The following is a 25653-nucleotide window of genomic DNA, read 5'->3' as shown; positions in this document are numbered from 1 at the left end:
AGGTTCAGGTCCAGTACTAAATAATGTGTCCTTTTCTTAAAAAAAAAAAACACTAGACAAAAATCACTAGGTGGCAAGAACCTTTAATCCCAGCATTCAGGAGGCAGAGGCAGGCAGATCACTGTGAGTTCGAGTCCAACCTTGTTGCGGGAGCTCCGACCTTCCCACATCACAACCTGGCCTACATAGTGAGTTCCAAGACAGCCAGGAGTGTTACACGGAGAAACCCTGTCTGTCTCTGATGGAGGGGGGGGTCATTTGATAAAGTGAAAGCCTTTCTTTTTTGTTTAAACAGAAAAAGGGGAAATGATGGGGGGGAGGGTCATTTGTCTGTGTGTTGCTTTCATTGGTTAATAAAGAAACTGCCTTGGCTTTTGATAGGACAGCATATTAGATAGGCGGAGTAGACAGAACAGAATGCTGGGAGGAAGAAGACAGTGAGACGCTAAAGCTCTCCTCTCCAAGATGGACGCAGGTTAAGATCCTTCCCGGTAAGACACCACTTTGTGGTGCTACACAGATTATTAGAAATGGGTTAATCAAGATATGAGAATTAGCCAATAAGAGGCTAGAACTAATGGGCCAGGCAGTGTTTAAAAGAATACAGTTTCCGTGTAATTATTTTGGGTAAAGCTAGCCAGGTGGTGGGAAGTGGCCTGCTGCTCCTACTACTACATGTCTCTGAGGGCCTGGAGAGGAGAGTCGGCTCAGCTAGTCAGAGCATGCGCTGCTCCTACAGAGGGCAAGGCTGTTTTCCTGCATCCATACCAGACTAGCCCTCTTCTGACCTCCAAGGGACTTACATGTGCATGTACACACACAGGAACATAATCAAAAGTAAAATTCTTTTAAGAACAATTATCTGAAAATTTTGTGTAACTTTGGTTTCATCTCTTATTTCCATGATTAAGAACCCATTGATGAAGTGGCATTCTCTTGGTGAGAGTTCACTCCCTTCCCCTCCTCCCCGTCTCTCCATTCTTTCTTTCCCATCCCTTTCTCCTTCCCTCTCCCCATCCTCATCCCTCTCATTTCTGCTTTTATCTCCTTCTTCCTCATCTCCTTCCCTCCCTTCCTCCCTCCCTTTTTTCTTTAATTTCTTTTACTTTTTTTCTTAATGAATTTTTGTTTTCAGTGTATGAGTATTTTGCCTGCACATATGTGTGTATACCACATGCATACCTGGTGCCTATGGAGGCCAAAAGAGGGCATCAGGTCCCCTGGGACTGAAGTTACCTATGATTGTGAGCTGCCATGTGGATGCTGGGTACTGAAGCTGGGTCCTCTGGAAGAGCAGACAGTGCTCTTGACTGTCGAGCCATCTCTCCAACCCTTTATAAGCTGTTTTGAAGGTTAAGCACCTCTATACCAGAAAGATTTATTTTCTGGACTGTGAAGCATCTGCTTCTTTTTCATTTTTTCTTTTGGTTTTTAAACAAATACATAGGGACATCTTAACTACCCCTAAAACTTTTCTAAAGCTTGTGCTAATACCACATAAACTTGTAGAATGCAGCGATACTCTATAATACTTGGGTGTCAGTAGCCACACTGCTCACATAGCTCTGCTAGTGGGTTGGAGCATCCAGGGACTGTGAATTATGTCGAGTAGAGAAGAGAGCAGAAACTAATGTGGTCAAGTGAGTCAGCTAATTGGAGAGGACGTGCCTGGATGTGTCTTCGGTCAGTCGATGCTGTCTTCTGGTTTCCATGGGCACCAGGTACACCTGTGGGACACATACATACATGCAAGTAAAACACCCACACAGATGAAAATAAAGAAAAATTAACAGCATGTGATTATTCAAAATATACCGGGCAGTGGGTGGTGCATGCCTTTAATTACAGCACTCAGGAGGCAGAGGCAGGCGGGTCTTTGTGAGTTCGAGGCTAACCTGGTCTACAAAGTGAGTTCTAGGACAGCCATGGCTGTTACACAGAGACACCCTGTCTTGAAAAACCAAATCAAAACAAAAATTATTCACAATGTTCTCTCACTATTTTATAAAAGTCTGTAGGATTTAAGTGATATTTCCTTTCTATTTACTGGTAATTGATTTGCTGTTTGATGTTAAAACCTGAAACTTGAGTCTGAGGCCAGCCTGGTCTATAGTTTCAGGGCTGCACAGAGAAACCCTGTCTCAAAAACAAAACAAACAGGCAAACACCAGAATCTTTTAATTTGTGAATTTTCTAACTTTTCTTTATCGCATTTTGAGTAGCGATGATCTCTGCTGTGTGTCTGTTTACTACACCTCAGTGTCTGCCATACTTTATTATTTTCTCTATGCTGTTTTAATTCTTTCTCTCTTCCTCTCCCTCTTCTCTCTTGTCTTACTTTTATAGCCTAGGCCGACCTTTAATTGGGCGTGTAACCCAGGTTGGCCTTCAGCTGGAGTGTTTAAGTGCTAAAATCAAAGGTCCATGCCAGCACACCGGCTGATTCTGCTGATTCGAGCACAGCTCATTGAATAACAGCTGCTGCTCGTTTCTGTTCATCAGAAACATGGCGATACCAAGAATTTGCCTGTAGGGCCATCTCCAGCTCCGTCAGACGAGGTCTAATATGTGTTATTTTCTTTGTTACTCAGTGAAAATATTTCCATTTTCCACCACAGTGACCTTTCAGAACCAGGCATTCTTTAGAGACCCATTTCCCAATCTACAGGCACACAGGCACTTGAAGTTGATATTTAGTGTAGTTAGAGCGTGGTCAGAGACTGCTCTGTAGTATTTGGACCCTTTGAAATGTATTGGATGTGGTTTAAATACCAGGATACAGCAAGTGCTTGAACTTAGGCTTGAAAAGCACATGCAGTCTGGGTTCAATATCCATCTGGTCAAGGGTGGAATTGCTGTCTTTGGGTCTCCAGATCACTTTTTGATCATTTGACATGTACCTAGGCTGACAGTTTTGAGGGGTATATGTTAAAATTTCCAAGTTTGATTATGAGATTGTTTCTTTTCAATTTTTTCACATTTTTAATTTTTATGTTGTGTGTGTGTGTGTGTGTGCGCGCGCGCATGTGTGTGTGTGCATATGGAGATCAGAGGACAACTTGTGGGAGCTGGTTGTCCTGGGGATTGAACTAAGGTCACTAGGCTTGGTGGCAAGTCCCTTTCTCCATTGATCCATCTTGCCATCCCTGTTTCTTTTAAAGTTTCATTAAGACTTTCATATTAGGTGCATAAATTTACATTTGTTATATTTCCTTGTTGAACTGTACCTCTTGACATGTGTCTTTGACTTCTCAGGGCTTGATAAATTGGTGTTTTTACTCTTCAGGCACAGTGAAATGGCTTAGATCGCCTTCACCCATCCCTCTCCCTACTCTGATAATAAATCCATTCAAGTTATGTTTTTCTGAAACACCGTTATGCCTGTGTCCCTGCCTGCTCCCCAGCACTTGCTGTGGTTTGCTCCTTTGATGGCAGAGGTTGTTAATGGGGTGAGGGGGGGGTCTCATTGTGGTTTTGAAATGTGCTCATCTTCCTAACCATGGGCGATGTTGGGCAGTTGCCATGCCTTTAACATTCACTTAAAAATGTGTATCTATGAGCCTAGGGAGATCATATCTCAAGAGAATAAGGTAGAAAGTGATAGAGGAAGACAGCCAGCCAGTCATGCCCCTCCAGATCTGCATGTGTGCATGGACACATATGTGACCAGCACACACAATACAGACTGTTCTGCTGCTGAACTGACATGCACCAGGCATGTGTTTATTTGTGTGGTAGGAAAAGACTCCACACAGAATACCAGTAGTAACAAATTAACCAAATCGTTGACTAACATAGCCATGCTGAGAAGAATAAGACCAATCTTAGCCATGCAGTGGTGGCGCACGCCTTTAATCCCAGCACTCGGGAGGCAGAGGCCGGCAGGTCTCTGTGACTTCGAGGTCAGCCTGATCTACAAGAGCTAGTTCCAGGACAGGCTCCAAAGCTACAGAGAAACCCTTCCTCGAAAAAGAAAAAAAAAAAGAAAAGAGAAAAAGACCAATCTTTTTTCATTTATTACACTTTAGTGTGTGTGTTGTGTGAGAGGAAATTAGATGCAGCATTTTATCTTATTTTGTGTGTGCACACGTGTGTGTTGTGGGCATGCCCATATCACAACATTCATTTGGAAGTCAGAGGACAACTTGCAGGAGACAGTTCCCTCCGTCCACTATGTGGGTCCAGGGGATTAATAACTCAGGTCATCAGGCTTGGCAGCGCCCTACCCACTGCACTGTTTAGCTGGCCCAAAGGAGACTAAGATAAGTGAGTTTGAAAAAGAAAAATTTACCAATGTACTATAAGGCTAAAAACAAAAAGAATAGTGTGTCACTATTGCACTCTAGTTGGTAAATTTGTTTCACACCAGTATGTGTTAATAACTCTGAAATTACTAAATAATATATTACAGTGCATGCAATATATTACTATAATTGCATATATATTCTAGGTAAGGATTGGGCAAATATATTGTGGAATAAAGGCATGCTTTTATTAGGTGTAGTGGAAATGTTTTATGCCAGAAAGAATGAGTAACTAAATAAATTATGCAGGCATATCAAAAGGACACAGAAGCCAACCAGAAGGAGCTTCTAACAGCCAAATATGGGGCACTAAAGCAGTTATAGTGACGAAACTAGAGTAGATTGGCTTCCACATAACAGGGAGCATCTAATTCTATACACGAAATGGGTGGTTTGTGCTGAGAGAGTATTCGAAGGCATCTGTAACTCCATCAAAGTAAGCGAGCCTAGAATAAGGTGAACCAGGGGCTAGAGAGATGCCTGCTGGCTAAGAACACTCTCTTCCTGCAGAGGATCTGACTGTACCTGTGACCCCCTCTTCTGGTCACCATCATGATGTGAGTGCGACAGACACACATGTAAGTAAAAATAAAACACGCTATTACATTGAACAGTCTGCAGCAAGGAGAACATTATAGCATCATTTCACTGGTGTTCCTGCCAAAGAAGTAAGTGATTCGACTCTAAATATGAGAAAGTGTTAGGTGAAGACATTGTAATGATGGTGGCTTGTAACACCCTAAGGAGCAAGGCCACAAATAGTAAGGAAAGACCAAAGAATGATCCAGGATGTAGGGGTATAGCTCAGTGGAATGCTTGCCTAGAATGTATGAGGCCTTGGTGGTTTGGATACCTAACACTCCGTAAACCCGGGGTATACACCATAATCTGAGCCCTCAGGAGGTGGAGGCAGGATGATCAAAAGTTTAAGGTCATCTTTGGCCTTTTCCAGGCCAGCCTGGGCTTCAGAAGAAACTATCCCAAGAGAGGGAGGGAGGGAAAGAGGGAAAGGAAAGGCACATTTATACTAGTCACTGCAGAAAAAAGTATTTAATTCAATATCTATTCCTGATTAAAAGGAAAAACACTTAAATAAAAATGGAAGGAAGCCTCATGAATCTGAAAAGGGATCTACACTAAAACCCACTGAGATATCATACGTACACAAGGGATCAGCAAGAAGACAAGGGTTCTCTGAGCAACCTCTCTCCTCCTTCAACAGGAACTCAATGTCAAAAAGGAGTCAGCCTATCACAGGGCATGTTATTAAACCCAGCAGTTTGCATGGGGAACTTGACTACTTTAAAACTCACACAGAGCAGCCAAGGACTGAGATCTGCCAGCACATCGTAAAAACCAGAGTAGAAGAACTTGTTTAACTAGACCGAAGACAGTTGTGAGGCTGTAATTAAGACATTGCTGAAGTGATGAAAGGGTGGACAATGAGCCAGTGTAGCTGATGAAGAGCCTGGAAACAGGCCCGTTCATGCTCAGAAGCTCAGCCACTGATAAACCCGGTCACCAGGGAGAAGACACACCCTTAAAAGTGGGACTGGACGATGGGAAAAGGATAGAGGAATTGGGCTCTTTCCTCATTACAACAAATATGTATTAAAAATTGTGAGTGGAGAAACTTGAAAACTTTAAAATGAAAATCTAGACCACCTAGACCTCTGTGTGTGTGTGTGTGTGTGTGTGTGTGTGTGTGTGTGTGTGTGTGTGTAGATCAGAGGGAGACCCTTCAAGAGTCGCCTTCCATAATGGGTTCCAGGTCAAACTCAAGCAGAAAATCAGGCTTGCTTAGGAAGTTCCTTTAACTGGCCTTAAAATATATTTAATACTTTGGGGTAGATACATACTTCCTAAAAGAGAAGAAAAACAGAGGGGAAAAATGATGGACAAATTGAACTGTTAAAATTTATGGTTATCACTTCTGCATTGCTGGTGGGAATGCAAGCTGGTACAGCCCCTTTGGATGTCAGTGTGGCGATTTCTCAGAAAATTAGGAAACAACCTTCCTCAAGACCCAGTAATACCACTTTTGGGTATATATCCAAAGGATGCTCACTTGTGCCACAAGGACATGTGCTCAACTATGTTCATAGCAGCTTTGTTTGTCATAGCCAGAACCTAGAAACAACCTAAATGCCCCTCGACCAAAGAATGGATAAGGAAAATGTGGTACATTTACACAATGGAGTACTACACAACAGAAAAAAATAACAACAGCTTGAATTTTGCAGGAAAATGGATGGAGCTAGAAAACACTACTTTGAGTGAGGTAACCCAGACACAGAAAGACAACTATAACATGTACTCACTCATAGGTGGTTTTTAATCATAAAGCAAAGAAAACCAGCCTACAAACCACAGTCCCAGAGAACTTAGACAACAATGAGGACACTAAGAGAGACTTACATAGATATAATCTACATGGGAAGTAGAAAGTATAAAAAGACAAGATTTCCTGAGCAAATTGAGAGCATGGGAACCTTGGGGGAGGATTGAAGGGGGAAGGGGAGAGGCAGGGAGGAGAGCAGAGAAAAATGTAGAGCTCAATAAAAACTAAGAGAGACTTACATAGATATAATCTACATGGGAAGTAGAAAGTATAAAAAGACAAGATTTCCTGAGCAAATTGAGAGCATGGGAACCTTGGGGGAGGATTGAAGGGGGAAGGGGAGAGGCAGGGAGGAGAGCAGAGAAAAATGTAGAGCTCAATAAAAATCAATAAAAACAAACAAAAAAGAAAACAAACTCCAGGGGCTGGAGAGATGGCTCAGTGGTTAAGAGCACCGGCTGCTCTTCCAGAGGTCCTGAGTTCAATTCCCAGCAACCATATGGTGGTTCACAACCATCTGTAATGAGATCTGGCGCCCTCTTCCGGCGTGTGGGCATACACGGAGGCAGAATGTTGTATACATAATAAATAAATAAATCTTTAAAAAAAAAAAGAAAACAAACTCCATAATTCTATATGGAGTGTCTTCATTGCCCATCATCCTCTTTTGAAGCAACTTGGTGCTGTCAGGAGTAAACATGTCTAACTGTCATGTAAAGCCTTAGGTTATTAAACATGTTAAATGCCATATTCTGTAGGTCCTTGAAGTATTTGAAGACCATCTACCTATCTAAATATATCTGTTTTGCTTTGAAAACGTACCTAATATGACTATAAGTTTAAAAAAATTACGTTTATCTGCCACCAGTGGTGGCACACACCTTTAGTCCCAGGACTCAGGAGGTAGAGGCAGGCAGATTCTGTAACTTTGAAGCCAGTCTGGTCTACAAAACAAGTTCTAGGACAACTAGGGCTCCACAGAGAAACCCTACCTCGAAAAAGAAAAAAGCAAACAAACAAAAAAACCCAAAGCAAAACCAAAACAAACAGAAAAACTTTATGGTTATATATGGGCCCAATGTTAGAAGCACCGATTGCTCTTGGAGAGAGGCCTCGGTACCCAAATGATAGCTCACAGCTGTCTGTAACTCCAGTCCCAGAGGATCCCTCTGCAGATAAATGGTGCAGACAAAACATGTCTACAATTTTAAAAAATCTACAAAAACTCTTTAAAGTATATGGTTATTCTTCATTGCAGAACAATAAAGAGAATGGAAAAGTCACTGCTCGAAACTTAGAGTTAATACATTTATCTCTAGCATATAGTAAATACCTAAAATCTCTTTACCAACACAGCAGAAAAGGAGAGCAGATAAGCTGGGCAGGGTGGCCATCACAGTGTTCAATGGCAAAAGCTGGCAGATCTCCAAGTTCCAAGCCTATGGTCTGTATATCAAGTTTGGTCAAGAGCTACACAGGAGACCCTTTTTTTCAAGAAAAGACCATTAGAAAGTAGAAAGGTGGAAAGGAAAATTGTAGCTTCCACTTTTCATGCTCACCCATTTGGCAGGACTAATCTTTGGCACCCTATGTCAGTGAGGATGGCACAGAGCAGCTGGAAGCGGGGTGCTGCTGGTGGGCGTGGAATGTGGGCCCGCCTCTCTGGAACACAGCCCGGCATTCTCTGCCGAAGTCTGTACCTTTCAGGAAAGCCTTGCACATGGGCTCAGATGAGTGTGATGATGTTCCCAGCCGTGTTTATTACAGCAACATCTGTAAATATTGCAGCAGCTTATCAACAAATGTATTAATGAATGGTCATTTCCCCACAGTGAAATGAACTGCAATTACAGCCGTTCACATGCATAAAGCTTAGTTTTTTATAAAAATGTAGTTATGAGAAGGGAGAGCTGTGTGAAAGTTGAGGGTAGTGGAGGATCTCATCAAAAATGTATTTTACTTGCAGAGAAATGGGCTTGTATAAGTCAGTGTAAACTATTAAAATAATCTAGAGGAGCCAGGCAGTGATGGCGCACATCTTTAATCCCAGCACTGAGGAGGCAGAGGCGGGCTGATCTCTGAGTTTGAGGCCAGACTGATCTACAGAACAAGTTCTATGACATCCAGGGCTACACAGAGAAACCCTATCGAAAAAAAATCTAGTGCACTAGAGAGATGGCTCAGTGGGTAACACCTGTTTCTCGAAATCCTCTTCTGACCTCCGATGGTACCAGGCACACACACATGTTGTACAGACAGATGCAAGCAAAACACTCATATACATGAAAATTTAAATATATACTGTGGATGTTTGCCACCAACCTTGACAACCTTCGTTCAATCACTGAGGCCCACATGGGACGAAAGAACTGATTCTAAGTTGTCCTCTGACCTTCATATGTGTCCTTTGCCAAGTGCATGTGTGCATACACACAATAAATAAAATGCAATAAAGGTTTTTAAATTAAAAATAAAGCAACAACAAAACCAAGTCATATTACGATATCATGTGTCTAAGTGAAACGCATTTTAACTAAATTTTTTGAACCAGGGTCTCACTGTGAAGCCGTGACTGGCTGGAACTTGGGCAGCATCACTGTGTTTGGATCTAAGATTACATATATATTGTTTGGCATATTTGTCATTTTATGTGTGTGTATCTGTGCATCTGTGTGTGTGCGTTAGGTGCTCAAATTAGACAGAAGAGGGCTTTAGATCCCCTGGAACTGATGTTATGGGTGGTTGTGAGCCACCCAATGTTGGATCTGGGAACTGAAACCAGGTCCTCTGTGAGAAGAGCTGGTGTTTTTTTTTTAAAAGGATTTTTTTTAGATTTATTTATTTATTAAGCATACAATGCTGGCAAGGAAGGCACCAGGTCTCATTACAGATGGTTGTGAGCCACCATGTGGTTGCTGGGAATTGAACTCGGGACCTCCGGAAGAGCAGCCAGTGCTCTTACCCTCTGAGCCATCTCTCCAGCCCAAGAGCTGGTGTTTTTAAACACCAAGCTGTGTATAGCATTTTTGTGTTTTTCTTTTGAGACAGGGTTTCTCTGTGTAGCCCTGCCTGTTGCGGAACTCTCTCTGTAGACCAGGTTGGCATTTTAATAATGGTATAACATGGGACATTTTCAACTCCTTCGTGTGTGTGTGTGTGTGTGTGTGTGTGTGTGTGTGTGTGTGTGTGTGAGTGGGGGGTGGGATATGACAGGATTCTTTGTATCCAGTTTTAATTTTTGCATCCAATCCTCCAAGATTTAAAAAACTTTTTACTATGGGTAAATCTCACACGCTGAAAAAAATAGAATCTCATAGTGATCCATCCCATGTACTTACTGTAAACCTTTTAAAAAATGTTTTACATACTTCTATTCACTATATGTAATAATGGATTTCACTATGAAATTCTCATACATGTCCATAATACAGTTCCATCATATTCTCCCCATTAGCCATGTTTGATAACTGCCTTCCTCTTCCTACCTGACCCTGCTTCTATTTCCTTGTCTGTGTATGCCTGTGTGGTCTGGTGAACTTTGTTCAGGTTCTTCGTAGGAACATGTGCACCTTACTAGTGGACACACCACTGAAGAAAATGTTTCTTTGGCATATAATGTCCTCAGGAAGCAGAACTGGTAGGCCCTGTGAACCCTCCCCCGCCCATGGCAGGGTGTTGACAGAGCAACTCTGCAGCTCTTAGGCAGGCGGTCACAGCTTCTGTGGGTTGAGAGTGTCACAGTCACAGCAGGCCTGGAGACCAGCGTGTCCTGTCCCGTTCCCTACGTTCTTCCCACCCCTCCTGCCACCATGCCTTCTCAGCTTTGGGAGGGGTTCTACCCATGTCCCATTTTTATGTATTCTCCGTGCTTTTAACCAGTTTTGAGCCTCTGCAGACTCCCTGCTGCAGGGAAAAGAAAGAAGCTTCTCTGACTAAAGGTGACAGGAGCATTATCCTGTGGGCAGAAAATGGTTATTTAGAAGGCATATCATGCCTACCTAAAAAACCAACTATAGCCCCTTCCCCATAGGGCCTAAGATGTCCCCAGTCAGAGGATTTTGACTGGATTTCCAACTCCAGGCATGAATGACTCCTGCGGAGGGGCCTCCAGCCCATCAGAAAGCCCTTGGCTATCCTATAACAGGCTTGCCACTATTGCTCTGGTAACGTCACCCCGCCTGGTGCTTAGTGACCTTTACACAGGGTCCACAGCTGACTGAGACCATTGATGACAGACAGGTCTCCCAGCCATGTGTGTCACACCTTCCAGCACTATGAGCCAGCAAGGAGGAAGCTTCCAGCACATTTAAATCGAATTTCTCTTAAGTTCTGTGACCAAAGCATGTGGCGTCATCAGTGGTAAAGTCTAGTTCTGGTGGTCAGTCAACAGCTGTAGCAAATTTTTATATTGTTTTGGGGAATCTTAGGGGCTCTCCTGACCAATAACTCATCGGGAGGTAGCCCACCCACCCCTTCACCATGTAGCGTTAACAATGTTCAACACATGGTCAGTTTTTGTCCCCTTTATTCTCTCAAGCATTTCCTTCTCTCTTGCATTATTTTGAGGTACATCCTAGGTATTGTGTAGTTCTTCCCTAAATATTTTTAAATGTATCTGTAAAAGTTAAGTGTGTCTTTAAAAATTTGTAATCGCTTATCACAGCTACAAGTCATTTTAAGCCATCAAAATTCTAGTCAACCTTCAAGCTTCCAAGTTTCTCATGTGTCATGTTTTGCATTTTGTTGGAATCGAGTGGCATTTAATTTTTTAAATTGGTAAGGGGCTATTCCATGAAGGCACTGAGTGAGGTTCTGGTGGCCATAGCTGGTGCCGAAGATGTCACTGTAGGCACAGAGGAGCTTGTTCAGCCCGTGGGATAGGTTGTGATTCTAGACTTCACATGGCTTGTGGGAACCAACAGTCATTTCCGCAGGTGCCTGGTTTGTATAGTTCTGATGTGATGCATATCAGATACTGTGGTTTGTTTTTCCTTCTTTGGTCTTGTAAAAATGCCCTTTAATGTCTTTCTTGTTCCCATCTCATTAAATGTCTGTAGTTTCTTATTTATTGTATCAAGTAATATAAGTGATACTTGTTTACTAATAATTCATGCTAAACAAATACCGATTTGCACGGTCTTACCATCCTTGTTCTTCCATGAAACTAAGAAGGGTATGGGTTGAGAGAGAAGACTGAGGTGCTGAGCAAACGAGATAAGGCACTGAAAGGGAATCATGGCCCGCGCGTCCTGCACAAAGGTGTTCAGCAGAACAGGCAGCCTCGTCGCTCAGCCCTTTAGATTTGGTACTAACTGTAAGGAGACTTCCCTGTTTACTCATCAGGGACTGTTCAGGCTCTCCCCTACCATCTGGGCTGTTGCAGTGGGTCATCCTCTGCCAGGTCCCTGATGCAGTCTTGCTGATTTGATCCCACTGTAAGCCCTGTGATGCTTTGTGGCAGTTGGATTTTTGCCCCCTCTTGTTTGAGAAGAACAGAAATGAACAGAACAGGAGGGGACCAAGGCCATTGCAGGTGCAGCTAGAAGCAGCATCCACAGCAATGCCGTACTATTCACAAAGGCTCACCCCTTCAAAGCACCGAGATCAGGGACCTAAAGGCCCAGCTCAACTCTTGGTCACGTGCTATTCCTTCCGTATTCCACCGCAGAGTATAATAAAATGAAAACAGTCTAAAAAAACATGGGAAATACACTGTTTGAGGCTGTAGCTGTGGCTCAGTTGGTAGAATACTTGACTAGCATGCAGGAGAAACCCCAATTGGTTACAGTGTCATACACCTGTAATCCTGGCCCCGGAGAATCAAGGTCACCCTTAGGTAATCAGTTCTAAGCCAGACTGGGCTACCTAAGAGAAAGTGGGGGGAGGGAGGAGGAGAGAAGAGGAGAGAATGAAAGAGGAAGGAAAGGAGGAAGAAGGGAGGGAAGGAGAGAGGGAAGGAAGAAAAGCTGGCTATTGCTTGATACTGTGGTTAGAACATGAGATGTAGTGGGACCCCTCATGGAGTCTGGCTTTCTGAGAATGACCTGTCCTTATTGTTTGACTTCCATGTTTTAGAAACATACTGCTTTCAGAAACAGAACGGGCCATGATTGGCTAAAGCCTCCTCTCCTGTAGTTCCTGGCAGAGCTAGAAATCTGCAGACAGAGTGAAGCAACCAGGCAGACCCTGCTGCCAGGTCACAGTGGCCCACCAGCCGGGCATGGAGGCAGCAGCAGGAAGAGAGTGGGCAGCTGTGCCCAGCAGGCAAGCCAGTTCCCTGCCAGCCCAGCGAAGTCACTTCATGAGAAGTCACTTTGATGACATGCACTCAGTTCACACGGTCAAAATATGCTGCCCAGGTGCATGGCTTCCTCTTGTGGTAGGCGTTGTGGGTGTCATCTTCTGGTATTTGGGTGAGGCGGAGCTTCAACAGCCTTGCTTGCTGTCTTGATGACAGTGAGCAGCCGGCAGTGACGAGGTGTCATTTAGTGTAAGGTGCATGACTCCTCAGCAGGTAGGGTTACTGGCGTGCTGTAGCCGAAGCCCAGGGTAGCACCCTTTGCCTCATAACTCTAGTGTCTGTAGACAGGCTATGGGGGTGTGAGGTGCAGCGTAGCCTTGCAGATGACACCACCTGGTCTCAATGTCATGTGTACACCAACAAAACGACGTCACAGCCGTATCATCAGGCAAGAGAGACTGGTAGTGATTTCAGCCCTCTGCTGTGCTGTAACTCCAACACTGTATTTCTTATAGTGAACACTTTGGGAAGGGGAAAGACAGTTGATGGGCTCCTTTGGACCTGATGTCACTTTTCCCTTGACAGCCCATGAAGCTTCTCGCTGGTCAACTATAATTTACTGGTTTTATTCTTGGGGAATAAACTCTGCCCAGCAGGAGGAGAAACAGTCCCTTTTTGAAATTTAACTCTAGCTAAGATTGTGTCATAAAGAGAATTTCAGGACAACTAAGTGTCACAGAGATGACAGTGAGCCACTGCTTCATTCAGCCCGAGTTGCTGGTGTCTGTCTGTTAATTAGGTTTTCCACAATTAAGGATCAAAGTTTCCTCAACTCTTATTCTTGGAGCATGTTGTAAAGTTGTGTGTAGGTGGAGTTTATCGTCAGGACTCCTTGTCAGCTCTGTTCCACCAGCCACTCCCAAATAACCGCATGGAGACTTTATTAATTATGAAAGCTCAACCAATAGCTTAGACTTGTTTTTAGCTAGCTCTTACAATTTAAACTAAGCCATGTCTGTTAATCTATGTGCTGCCCCATGGCCCGTTTACCTCATCTATGTACTTCTATGCTGCCTCTTCTGGGTCTGGCTGGCGACTCCTGGGATGCCACCTTTCTTCTTCCCAGCGTCCTCCATAGTCTGGCTCTCCTGCCCAGGTACAGGCTTTCTCTGTGGTTTTGGAGCCTGTCCTGGAACTAGCTCTGTAGACCAGGCTGGTCTTGAACTCACAGAGATCCACCTGCCTCTGCCTCCCAAGTGCTGGGATTAAAGGCGTGCGCCACCACCGCCCGGTGGCTAATCAGTTCTTCATCAACCAATGAGAGTGGTATATATTTACAGTGTGCAAAGACTGTTCCACAGCAGTTGTGTCTGTGACTAATTATAGCACAGTAGGAAGCACACTGAGAATAGTCAGGAGAGCCGCGAGGTTCTGGGGGCTCCATGGTGGAGTCCTCTGAGCTGAAGCTTGAGCAGCAGATGGATTTAACACAGGTAATGAGTCATTGTAGGTTGGATGTTCATGTGTGGGGCTGTTGGGCTAAGCATGTTCTTGCCTGCTCCGACTGAACCCTCCTGGCAACCCAATGAGATGTATGCTATCGTTTATCATTCTCCCAGGTTAGAGCTGGAGAAATTGCTATCAGATTAAATGGTTTTTCTCAGAGGCACACAGTTGGTGAATGACACAGGCAGGTTCAAGCCAGTCTGACCAGAAGGGTAGCTTTTAATACTGGGCTATCCTGTTCTTTGTTCTAGAAGTGAGTTCAGTGGTTCACTTCCGTGGGAAAACATGGCTCTATTGTGAAAGCTTTGCTTGTCGGGGGGATAGAGTATGCGGTGGGCAGGGAGCGGTGGGCAGGGAGCGGTGGGCAGGGAGCGGTGGGCAGTGAGCGGTGGGCAGGGAGCGGTGGGCAGGGAGTGGTGGGCAGGGTGCAGTGGGCAGGGAGCGGTGGGCTCTTCTCTAAGTCAGGGTGAATCACGGAACTTTGGCTGCCATGCTGAGGAAGTGAAGGAATCATAGAAGGCAATGGACGCTTTATATGCCTATTGATGAAGTGATAGGACCAGCTATGTGCTTTGGGTGGGAAGGGCAGGACAGGAGCCATGAAACCCAGCAGCTGCTCTACTCTACAACTTTAGAACTAGAATTTGGACAGATGTGACCCATTCCTGCAATCCCAGCACTCAGGAGGAGTTTCATGAGTTCAAGGCCAGTCTGAGTTACATCCTGAGTTCCAGAGAAGCCTGGATTACAGCGAGACCCTGTCTTAAAACGAACAGAGTCAGATGGGAGTTTGTTTTAGAGAAATTTTTGCACATGGATCTTCAGGAATTTTGTGAACAGACCTGTTTATGTGGTATTCTTTAGGGCCTACCCACCAATCCTTCTAAAGAATATGGATAACATACACACATGCATCATTTAAACCCTTTATTGCCTGACTCCCTTTCTTCTATCCCCCTTGAACGGCACTGTGTTATTACATGCCAAATAAGCGTGTGTTCCTAGTTCCAAGGAGACAGAAACCAGCAAAACTGGACTCTGCCAAGCTCTCACAGACTTCTGCTTCTTGCCTGTGTTCTGGATGCACTTGTGCCTCTCTTGCCCTTTGTGCTGCCGCACATTCCTGAGCTGTGTGTGTCAGTAACGTGTGTCACCATGGCATGGAGTCACAAAGGGATTGCTCATGAAGAGACAGACTCTCTAATATTTTTGTGGTGAGTGTGTCCCCATGACTTCCCACCCCAAGTGTAGACTGTAACACACATTGGACTTCTTGAAATCTCATAGCCCACCCTGGGGTCCTAGCAACAGATCTGACAATGCCCTTCATTGAAATAAATGCTCAGGGGTTTGTGGCACAGTTGAACATCCCTCATCTCAAAGCGAAACTAGAACATGTGTGAGTTTTAGATCGGAGATGATCAACCTGAAAAGTCTATACAAAGTTTTCAGGTTTTGAAAACCTCTGAAATCTTAAGTAGTCGGGTTTCATCCATATGGGGTAAGGGCCGTCTGACTGCACTCTCCAGCTCTCCCTTCACCAGTGTTTCATTTGTTGCCTCAGATTAAGACAGCTGGGGATTGTGGAGCTGCTAACTTAAGTACAGCAGCGATCAGATTGAAATTGTATATTTTATCTTTTTTTTTTTTTTTGGTTTTTCGAGACAAGGTTTCTCTGTAGCTTTGGTGCCTATCCTGGAACTAGCTCTTCTAGACCAGGCTGGCCTCAAACTCCCAGAGATCCGCCTGCCTCTGCCTCCTGAGTGCTGAGATTAAAGGCTTGCGCCACCACCACCCAGATCTTTTGTTTTTTTGTTTGTGTGTTTGTTTTTTTTTTTTTTGAGACAGGATTTCTGTGTGTATCCTTGGCTGTCCTGGAACTCATTCTATAGACCATGCTGGCCTTGAACTCAGAGATCCGCCTGCATCTGCCTCCCAAGGACTGATATTAAAGGTGTTGTCCCACTGTCTGGCAAATTTTTTCTTTTAGGGACAGATATTGAATATCAAGTGAGATTTCAATGCATGGGATTTACTTGAGAACAGCCCAGGGTGAGCGTCATAGAGAATGCAGAAAAGTAATAATGGCTTTGAGTTGTTGATTGTGGAGGCAGATTATGGGGCCTTGCCTGGGTAAGTGAAGTCATTATACTGTTCGCTCTGTTACATACATTAGTGAGTGATTATGACCTTTATAGATGTTTGAAATTATACATGTCGCATTTGTTTAATTATATATACACATATTATGCATGTTTGAAAATATATGCAATTTTTCAGTGATCACTCTGTAGGTAGAGGGCAGGGTTAGTCGTGTCTGGATCTCACAGCAGTGCTGTGGGAAAAAGAACTACTGGTGATTGTTCCTAGTAGCACTTCATCTTCATGCATGCATCCTATTAAGCTAAGCTGACGGAGTGGTGTCCAGTTATGTGTGCCTTTGTCTGCAACTTCTGTCTGTGTTCTCAGGGCTTTTTCACTTCAGGCTTCTCTTGTTCTTTACACGGCTTCTACCATACCAGCCACTCATCCTTGATCCTGACTAAATATTATGATGTCTTGACGATTATAAAATGATATATTAAGGATAAGGCATCAAACAATATAAGCTAATATTCTCAAAATGGTGATTATCTGGTGCTAGGTTCGGTGTCCAGAATGCCTGAGTTCATATTGACACTGACAGCATCCTCTCTGAAACTCGGGGATCACAGCATGATTTTTTTTTCCCCTGCAAAATAGGAATAATCTAAAGGCAGCGTTTTAGAGTTTCTATTTCTGTGAAAAACACCACGACCAAAGGCAAATTGGGGAAAAAGGTTTATTTCATCCTACAGCTTGTCATCCATGGAAGTCAGGCAGAAACTCAAGGCAGGAACATGGGAGCAGGAACTGATGCAGAGGCCATGGAGGAGCTGCTTACCGGATTACTCTTTATGCTTTGCTTGGCCTGCCTTCTTACACCCCAGGACCACCAGCCCAGGAATGGCATCACCTGCAATGGGCTGGGCCCTCCCACATTAATTCCTATTAAGAAATGCAGCACAGGCCAGTCTGGTATGGGCATTTTCTCAATTGAGATTCCCTCTTCCCAAATGACTCCAGTTTTTGTCAAGTTGGCATAAAACTAGCTAGCATAGATAACCATGGGGTCAAACACCTGGAGAGTTAGAGGCAGGAGGATTAGAAGTTCAAGGCTGCATAGTAAATTTGAGGCCAGACTGGGCTACACACACACACACACAAGAAAAAAAGTTAAAAAGCCAAAGAGGGGTGGGATAATCTTGGTCTTGGGTGGAAGAAAAAGGAGAGGGAGGTGATCCGGCTATTCCAACAATTCTAAATCCTCTTTTATCATAAAGTTATAGACAATACTATAGCTAACGTCATAGCATTTTCTTAAATATGATCCAAAGTCCTTCAGTGTACAGGGACTTTACTTGAGGTCATGCCAGGTCTCCTCCACAGTATATTACCACAGCCAACCTCAGCCTTATCTTTTTAGAGGCTCTGGGGAATCAAGTGATTGGTTGGTTACTAGGGTGACAAATTTTGAGAACTATGATCTCTAGTTTGGCCTTCCAAATAGTGTTTTGGGGAGTAACTTGTCTTTCAAGCAAGCTGTTGAGACAACCAAATGAGTCACTGAGGGGAGTGGGTGATACTGTCAGCCCTTCCTGCTTCCAGCCTGCAACTGAACTATGCTGGTGGTAAGGAAGTAGAGGAGGAAGCAGAGCTGACTCATCAAGGCCTCAGAAGTCCCTTACGTGGACCTAGGAGTCCTTGGTTGTTGCCAAGACAACAGCAGAAAACTTTCTCACCCCAGGGTTTAACCCAAAGGGAGGGGGCCTGCTGGTGCTGGGTGGACACTCATCTGTGCCCTCTGAGACTGACAGAACTGTAGGGATGTCAGGTGTCCACTCTGGTGTTCAGTTCTCCAGCACGCTGCATTAGACTGTGAGTGCAAGTGTCCCTGTCGTCTAGAAGGAGGCATTGATCCCCTGGAGCTGGACTTATAGGTTGTTGCGATGTGCCCAGTGTGAGTGCTAGGAACCAAACTCAGATCCTCTATCAGGAAAGGACAAAGCTATGCTGCAGCCATCCCCTTAGGAAGGATAAATCACACTTGTAATACTAGCACTGGGTATGCTGAGAATGAGGACCCTGAATTCTGGGCCAGCCTGGGCTACAGAGTAAAATCTTATCTCAAAAAGCCAAAATAAGCCGGGCTGTAGTAATAGGTTGTAGTGATAGGAGCTACGGGGCTGCGTCCCCAACACCCCAGCCGCCTGCTAGCTTATGCCCCGAAATAACAACACACAAACTGTATTCATTTAAACACTGTTTGGCCCATTTCTATCTAGCCTCTTCTAGGCTAACTCTCGCACCTGGACTAGCCCATTTCTAATATTCTATGTAGCACAGGTAGGTGCGCTTACCGGGAAGATTCTAGCCTACGTCCATCCTGGGTTGGAGCTTCATCGCGTGTGTCTGCCCAGGAGCCGGGAGCATGGCGTCTCTCTGAGGCATCTGCTCCCGAGAGGAGAGCTGTCGAGTCTGAACTCACTTCCTCTTCCTCCCAGCATTCTGTTCTGTTTACTCCACCCGCCTATGTTCTAAGCTATGAGCCCAAGCAGTTTGTTTATTACTTAACCAATGAAATCAACAGATTGATATATGACACTCCCACCGGGCAGTAGTGGCGCACGCCTTTAATCCCAGCACTCGGGAGGCAGAGGCAGGCAGATCTCTGTGAGTTCGAGGCCAGCCTGGTCTACAAGAGCTAGTTCTGGGACAGGCACCAAAGCTACAGAGAAACCCTGTCTCGAAAAACCAAAAAAAAAAAAAATTATTAAAAACTAAATTAACCTAGTCTCGAAACCCCTCCAAAAAAAAAAAGCCACTTGCATGTCATCATAGAACCTTCATCTGGTGATGGATGGAGATAGAGACAGAGACCCACACTGGAGCACTGGACTGAGCTCCCAAGGTCCCAATGAGGAGCAGAAGGAGGGAGAACAAGAGCAAAGAAGTCGGGACCACGAGGGGTGCACCCACCCACTGAGACAGCGGAGCTGATGTATTGGGAGCTCACCAAGGCCAGCTGGACTGTGACTGAAAAAGCATGGGATAAAACTGGACTCTCTGAACATGGCGAACAATGAGAGCTGATGAGACGCCAAGGACAATGGCAAGGGGTTTTGATCCTACGTAATGTGCTGGCTTTGTGGGAGCCTACCCAGTTTGGATGTTCACCTTCCTAGATATGGACGGAGGGGGGAGGACCTAGGACTTACCACAGGGCGGGGAACCCTGACAACTCTTTGGACTGGAGAGGGGGGGAAAGGAGTGGGGGGAGGGGGAGAAGGGTGGGAGGAGGGGGAGGGAAATGGGAGGCTGGGAGGAGGTGGAAACTTGTTTTTTTTTCTCATTTTCTCAATAAAAAAAAGATTTAAAAAAAAAGCCAAAATAAATCAATAAAAATATAAAATAAGCAATGGCTGCTTTCTTTATATCTATATATTTCTTCTCCACATACAGTCATTTTTAAGAGGGCTTAAATGTGTCTGTACAGTCACTAAGAGCTTCTGCTGGATCTCAATCCTGGCCAGTTTTAAAAGTTCACCAGCCGGGCGGTGGTGGCGCACGCCTTTAATCCCAGCACTCGGGAGGCAGAGGCAGGCGGATCTCTGTGAGTTCGAGACCAGCCTCGTCTACAAGAGCTAGTTCCAGGACAGGCTCCAAAACCACAGAAAAACCCTGTCTCGAAAAACCAAAAAAAAAAAAAAAAAAAAAAAAAAAAAAAAAAAAAGTTCACCAGATGGCTATAGCCAAGCCTATTCTTTGATATCCTTAGGTGGAAACCACTCTTATTTATTTCTATCAAAAGACTTTTCCCAAGGGGCAAATATGGATGGCTGGGGCCAGGTCTCCACACTATGGCAAAAGCTACTGTTGTTTCCTGTGTCCACACAAGGGAGTGCAACAGTGGTAAGCGGAGCAGGTCTCTCTACCATCAAGATAGCATGAGGCAGTACTGTTTCAGTCCAGGGGATCTAGAGCAAGGGGCTAATAAGAAGCCTTCACCTGCAGCCTCCGGAGTATAGACCCTGCCTCAGCCAAATGGCAGGAGAGAGCGAACTCCTGGAAGCTGTCCTTTGACCTCCACATGCTTTGTTTGCATGCCTGCATGTGTGAACACACACACAAGCATGCGCACACACAATCACACAACACACATGCTCACACATGCACATGCTCACACATGAACATGCATACATGATAATAATGATAAGTTAGAAAAATGTAACTAAAATAAGAGAGAGAGATTCCCGTGTGAGTCTGCTATGGGTCACTAAGATGACTGCTTCTGGCAGCATTGGTTTGGGAAGAAGAGCTGTAGGCACTGGGGTACCCATGACTACGGAAACAGAGATGACAGATGTCTTGGGTGTATACTACAGAATGCTGTTCAGCAGTTGGTCTGATATATGAAATGTACAGGTAGAAACATGGGCAGGGGCCGAGCGGTGGTGGCGCACACCTTTAATCCCAGCACTTGGGAGGCAGAGGCAGGCGGATCTCTGTGAGTTCGAGACCAGCCTGGTCTACAAGAGCTAGTTCCAGGACAGGCTCCAAAACCACAGAGAAACCCTGTCTAGAAAAAAAAGAAAGAAAGAAACATGGGCAGGCCTAGAAAATATCACTGATGAGTGAAAAGAAAGGAAGACAGAATGAAAATACATGCAAACCATAGCACACACCTCACATGAACACATATAAGCCAGGAAGCATCAAGTAGATTAGAATGTTTGCTTGAAAGAGAAGACCAGAGAGAGGAATGGGACAAATACATGTGAGCATGCTTATGTACACAGATGCATGCATGTGTGCATACTACTACTTAATACTTAAACACATGCATGCATACATACACCGATATATGCATATGCACATACTACTACATACATACACAGACTGATGCATACATACATACTAATGTATGCACACATACATACATACTAATACTCGAAAGAAGAGAGGAGCCTTGCATGGACTGATTAGGGTAGAATGTGCTGTGTACTGGTAAAATGTGGTGATGTTCTCTATCTGAGGTTTAATGAGTTAGAAAAACATTAAAATCCTAAAGAAAATAAAAATTAAGTATCCAGACCATGCCATTTGAGGCTTTCCTTACACAGATGTTTATCCCCATCTTTATTGACTTTATCAGTGTCATCACTGTATTTTGATAATCTTATTGAAAGAAATTTGTTATTTGTTTGTTTATTGAGATAGAATTTCTTTTTATAACCCGGGCTGTCCTGGAACTTGCTCTGTATGTAGACCAGGCTAGTCTCGAACTCACAGAGATCTGCCCACCTCTGCCTCTGGAGTGCTGGGATTAAAAGTGTGTGCCACCTTAAAAGTGTCTGCAGACTTCTTTGAGAAGACTTTAGATGGCTTCTGTGGGAGTGTTTTGGTACCCACCTGCCCTTGTCAGGTGTGGGAGTCTAATGCTCTATAAGGTGCTTAGGAATTGGGCTGCGGAGATGGCTCAGTGGTTAAGAGCATGTACTGTTCTTGCAGAGAATCTGAACTGGAAAGTTCACAACAGTCTATAATTCCAGCTTCAGGGATCTGAAACCTTTGTCTGGACTCTGAGGGACTGACATTCACACATTCACATAATTAAAAACATATTTTAAGGCATGGAAATGTATTTATTTTTAAATTAAATAATTTATTTATGGGTATTTTGTCTGCATGTCTGTGCACCACATGCATGCCTGGTTCCTGCAGAGGCCAGAAGATGGATCCCCTAGGACTAGGACTGAAATTACAGAAAGTTGTGAGCTGCCACGTGGTGCTGGAAATCTGACCCAGCTTCTCCAGCAGAGCAGCCAGTTCTCTTAACCATTAAGCCACCTCTCAGCCCCCAGGAAATTACTTTATATATTAGCTCCCTGACATCCAGAATGAAATGTAAGTATTTACTCTTGTATTTATCCCAAATACTAAAGCTATGCTAACAAGTAATAAGGACTGAAAATTTTAATAAGAAAAAGGAAAGAAAAGCCTCGGTTATGTTTGGCTTGGTTTCCTAGAAATTCTATGTTCATATTTTGTCTCTAGCTGTTATAGGAGCTGTGGGCTGTGCTCCGCCACCCCAGCTCCTGGTTGCCTGGCTAGCTTATGCCCCGAAATAACAACACACAAACTGTATTCTTTTAAACACTGCTTGGCCCATTATATCTAGCCTCTTCTCGGCTAACTCTCACACCTGGACTAGCCCATTTCTAATAATGTGTGTAGCACCCCAAGGTGCGCTTACCGGGAAAGATTCAGCACGTCTGACTTGGCAGCTTGCTTCATGGTGTCTGGCTCTGAGAGGAGCTGCGTGACATCTGAGCTCACTTCCTCTTCCTCCCAGCATTCTGTTCTGTTTACTCCGCCCATCTAAATTTTAACTATCAGGACCAAGGCAGTTTCTTTATTTAACCAATGACCTTCCTCCATCATCTAGCAAAGCCTGATGGCAGAGGAGTCAGGTCGGGGGCAGGGTCCCTGTATGTTAGGACACGTTGTCTCAACTTCTGAGACAGTGCTATAGCATTCTAGATCAATACAGCGATAACAAGTGAGAAACCTATAAGCTAAAAGTGCATGCTATTTAAAAAAAAAATGTTTGAGGGCTGGGAGATGACTCAGAGGCTAAAGGCACTTGTTGCTCTTGTATAGGACCTGGGTTCAGGTTCTCAGCACCCATACTGAGTGGCTTACAACCCCCTGTAACTTTAGTTCTCAAGGATGTGATGGTCTCTTCTGAATTCCAGGCACTTACACTCATGCACAAGCACACACACGTAATTTAAAACAATGTTTAAGCTTCAAATTTTATGGTTAACTAGTGGGTCTAGCTTCATGCACAAAAGACTTAATATGCTCCACAGCAACCTGTGTTCAGTGGTTTCTGAGTGTCAGGAGGACACATGCCTCAAACGGCTGCAGTCCATCAGGTACCTGCCATGCTGTCTTGGCTAACATGGAGTGGGGAATACCCTTGTTCCTACGGGAGATGTGGACACAGTTGGTACCGAGTTGTAGCTCAGCCAAGCCCCTCAGTCGTCAAGGGTGCAGTGTGTACAACTGTGGGGTGTGCCTGACTTCCTCTTCTCTCCTCCACCAGGGTTCCTCCGTTTACAACATCTTTCCTGGCTCGTACAAGAAAGGCAACCTCCACTGGACATCCTGACCTCCCACTCGGTCATCCCCCATGCTCTGCTGGGGTCTTTCCTACTCTAAAGGTAGAATCTGACCCATCCCACCTAAGAGGGCTCAGGACTTTTACCCACTAGAGCACAGCAAGATTGACACTAAGCTCTGAGATGTGGTCATAAAGAACGATACAGCCTCTGGCTTGTTGACTGGAATGCTTTGATCCGCATAAAACATAATCAAACACAAAGTCTGAGTCTCTCGAATCCACCCTGCTGCCAGCAAACTGAGCCATAGAGAGCATGCGTGTCAGGGCTCCCGCTGCAGTCCTATGTAGGGGTCATCTGACCTTCAGTATTGCTAGATCTCAGATGTGACATCATTGCAGACACTGACCCTTCCCAGAGGAGTCCCCAAATGAGCATGGGACAGAGAGAGACCATCTCCACAGTGCCACCTTTGAATTCCTGCCGGTTGGCTCCAGTGTGTCCGATAAACTGGTGGTTGTTTTCTACTACTAGACTGGAGTAGTCTGTCAAATAGCCATAGCAAGTAAAACACCTGTTGTCTTCAATCCTCCCAGAAAGTGGACAGTAAGAAAGAGCAACTAGCCAGGCCTGGTGGCCCCTACCTGTGATCCCAGGACTAAGGAGACTGAGGCAAGAAGTTTATTCATGAATTGGAGGCCAACTTGGATTGCAGAGTAAGACAGTTTCAAAAAGGAAAAACAAACAAACAAAAGACAAATAAGTAAAGGCAAGGGTGGAGGATGCTGTTACAAATAAAATTTTTAAAAAATTATAAACTAAAACTGTGAACAAAGACTAGAAGCCTGCTCTCTGCTTGGCCCTGGTGATGAGCCACATCAACAAATAATGCGAGTGGTAGTCTTATGTTTTTACAGTTAGTTAGTTAGTCAGTTAGTTAGTGTTGGGATGTGGAAGTCAGAGGTCTCTCCTTCCATTGTGTGAGTTCCTGGGCTTGGCAGCAAGTGTCCACAAGCTAAGTCACTTTGTAGGACTATTTCTTATTTTAATTTTATATGTATTTGTTTGAGATAGATCTCAAGTAGCCCAGTCTGGTCTGGGACTTGTGTATAACAGAGGATGGCCTTGAACTCCTAATCCTCCTGCCTCTACCTCCAAAGTGCTGCAGTTACAGGCAGTACCACTCCAGCTGCTCGAGTGACATTGCTTTGCTCTGAGTCAGACCTGCAATAGTGTGCAGGAAGTAAGTGAAGAATAAGGAACACTAAGTAAGCTTAACCTCTGACCCAAGATGACGCTAATCATCATTGTTTCAACCTCTATACAGTAATTGTTAAAAAAAAAAAAAGTCTGTTTTCCTACAGGTACATATAAAGTATAAAAAGATGAAAAGGACTCTAATTTGTTTTAAAATGGATATGTGGGGGCGTGGTTGGGTATAGATGGGATGAGATTGACATATGTTTAAAATCGCTGAAACCAGAATACCTAATAGAGCCGATCTCATTGCCATCTGTCCTTCTGAACACACTTGAAGCTTCAAATAAGAGGAATGTTAACAGGAGAGAGTGACGGGACCAGCCTTTGCTGCCCGGTTCTTCCAGACCTGGGTTTGTGCTAACTGGTGCCAGGCTTAGATAGATCTGAACGTGCCTTTTTTTCTGGAAGCCTGAGTCTTCTGGAGATCCCTACCCAAGTGTGGTGGGTTTCTCACACAGAAGCAGACTAGGAGAACGCTCCTAAATTAGCATCATTTTGTGTGTGTGTGTGTGTGTGTGTGTGTGTGTGTGTGTGTGTGTGTGTGACTACAAATCCCCTGAGGAAAGAACTGTCTTCTTTGACAGTGCATTTTGAGTGCTAGGGACACAGGGAACATCAGCAAATTCTTGCATTTGACTAAGAAATCCAACTGAGCATGGTGGCTCATGGTGCCTGTAAATCTCAGGACTGGGGTGGTCGAGGCAGGAGGATCAGGAATTGGAGGTTAGCCTTGACTACAGGAGACACTTTCAAGAAGGGTGGAGGGGAACTGTCAGTTCAGGGTTAATCCCCCAG

The 25653-nt window shown here is 44.4% G+C and overlaps 1 protein-coding gene across 3 annotated transcripts in view; it reads left to right on the top strand.

Annotated features, from left to right (window-relative positions):
* Cdkl3 (cyclin dependent kinase like 3) overlaps positions 1-24977 on the top strand; it is a 96397-nt gene extending 71420 nt beyond the window's left edge. For 2 of the 3 annotated variants that reach the window (XR_012912412.1, XM_075992683.1), the window contains one exon: positions 23583-24574. Coding sequence is in view for 2 of the 3 variants with exons in the window: in XM_075992683.1 (XP_075848798.1) it covers positions 23583-23648 (66 nt within the window). In the remaining variant the exon portion in view is untranslated. Of the gene's footprint in view, positions 1-23582 lie in introns of all 3 variants that reach the window. The other variant, XM_075992682.1, reaches the window with a different exon arrangement.
* The last annotated feature ends 676 nt before the right edge of the window (positions 24978-25653 follow it).

This window comes from Microtus pennsylvanicus, chromosome 11 (genome assembly GCF_037038515.1).
Source record: "Microtus pennsylvanicus isolate mMicPen1 chromosome 11, mMicPen1.hap1, whole genome shotgun sequence".
NCBI lineage: Eukaryota > Metazoa > Chordata > Mammalia > Rodentia > Cricetidae > Microtus > Microtus pennsylvanicus.
The sequence above is the reverse complement of the archived record's forward strand: the minus strand, read 5'-3'. Positions and strand labels throughout refer to the sequence as shown.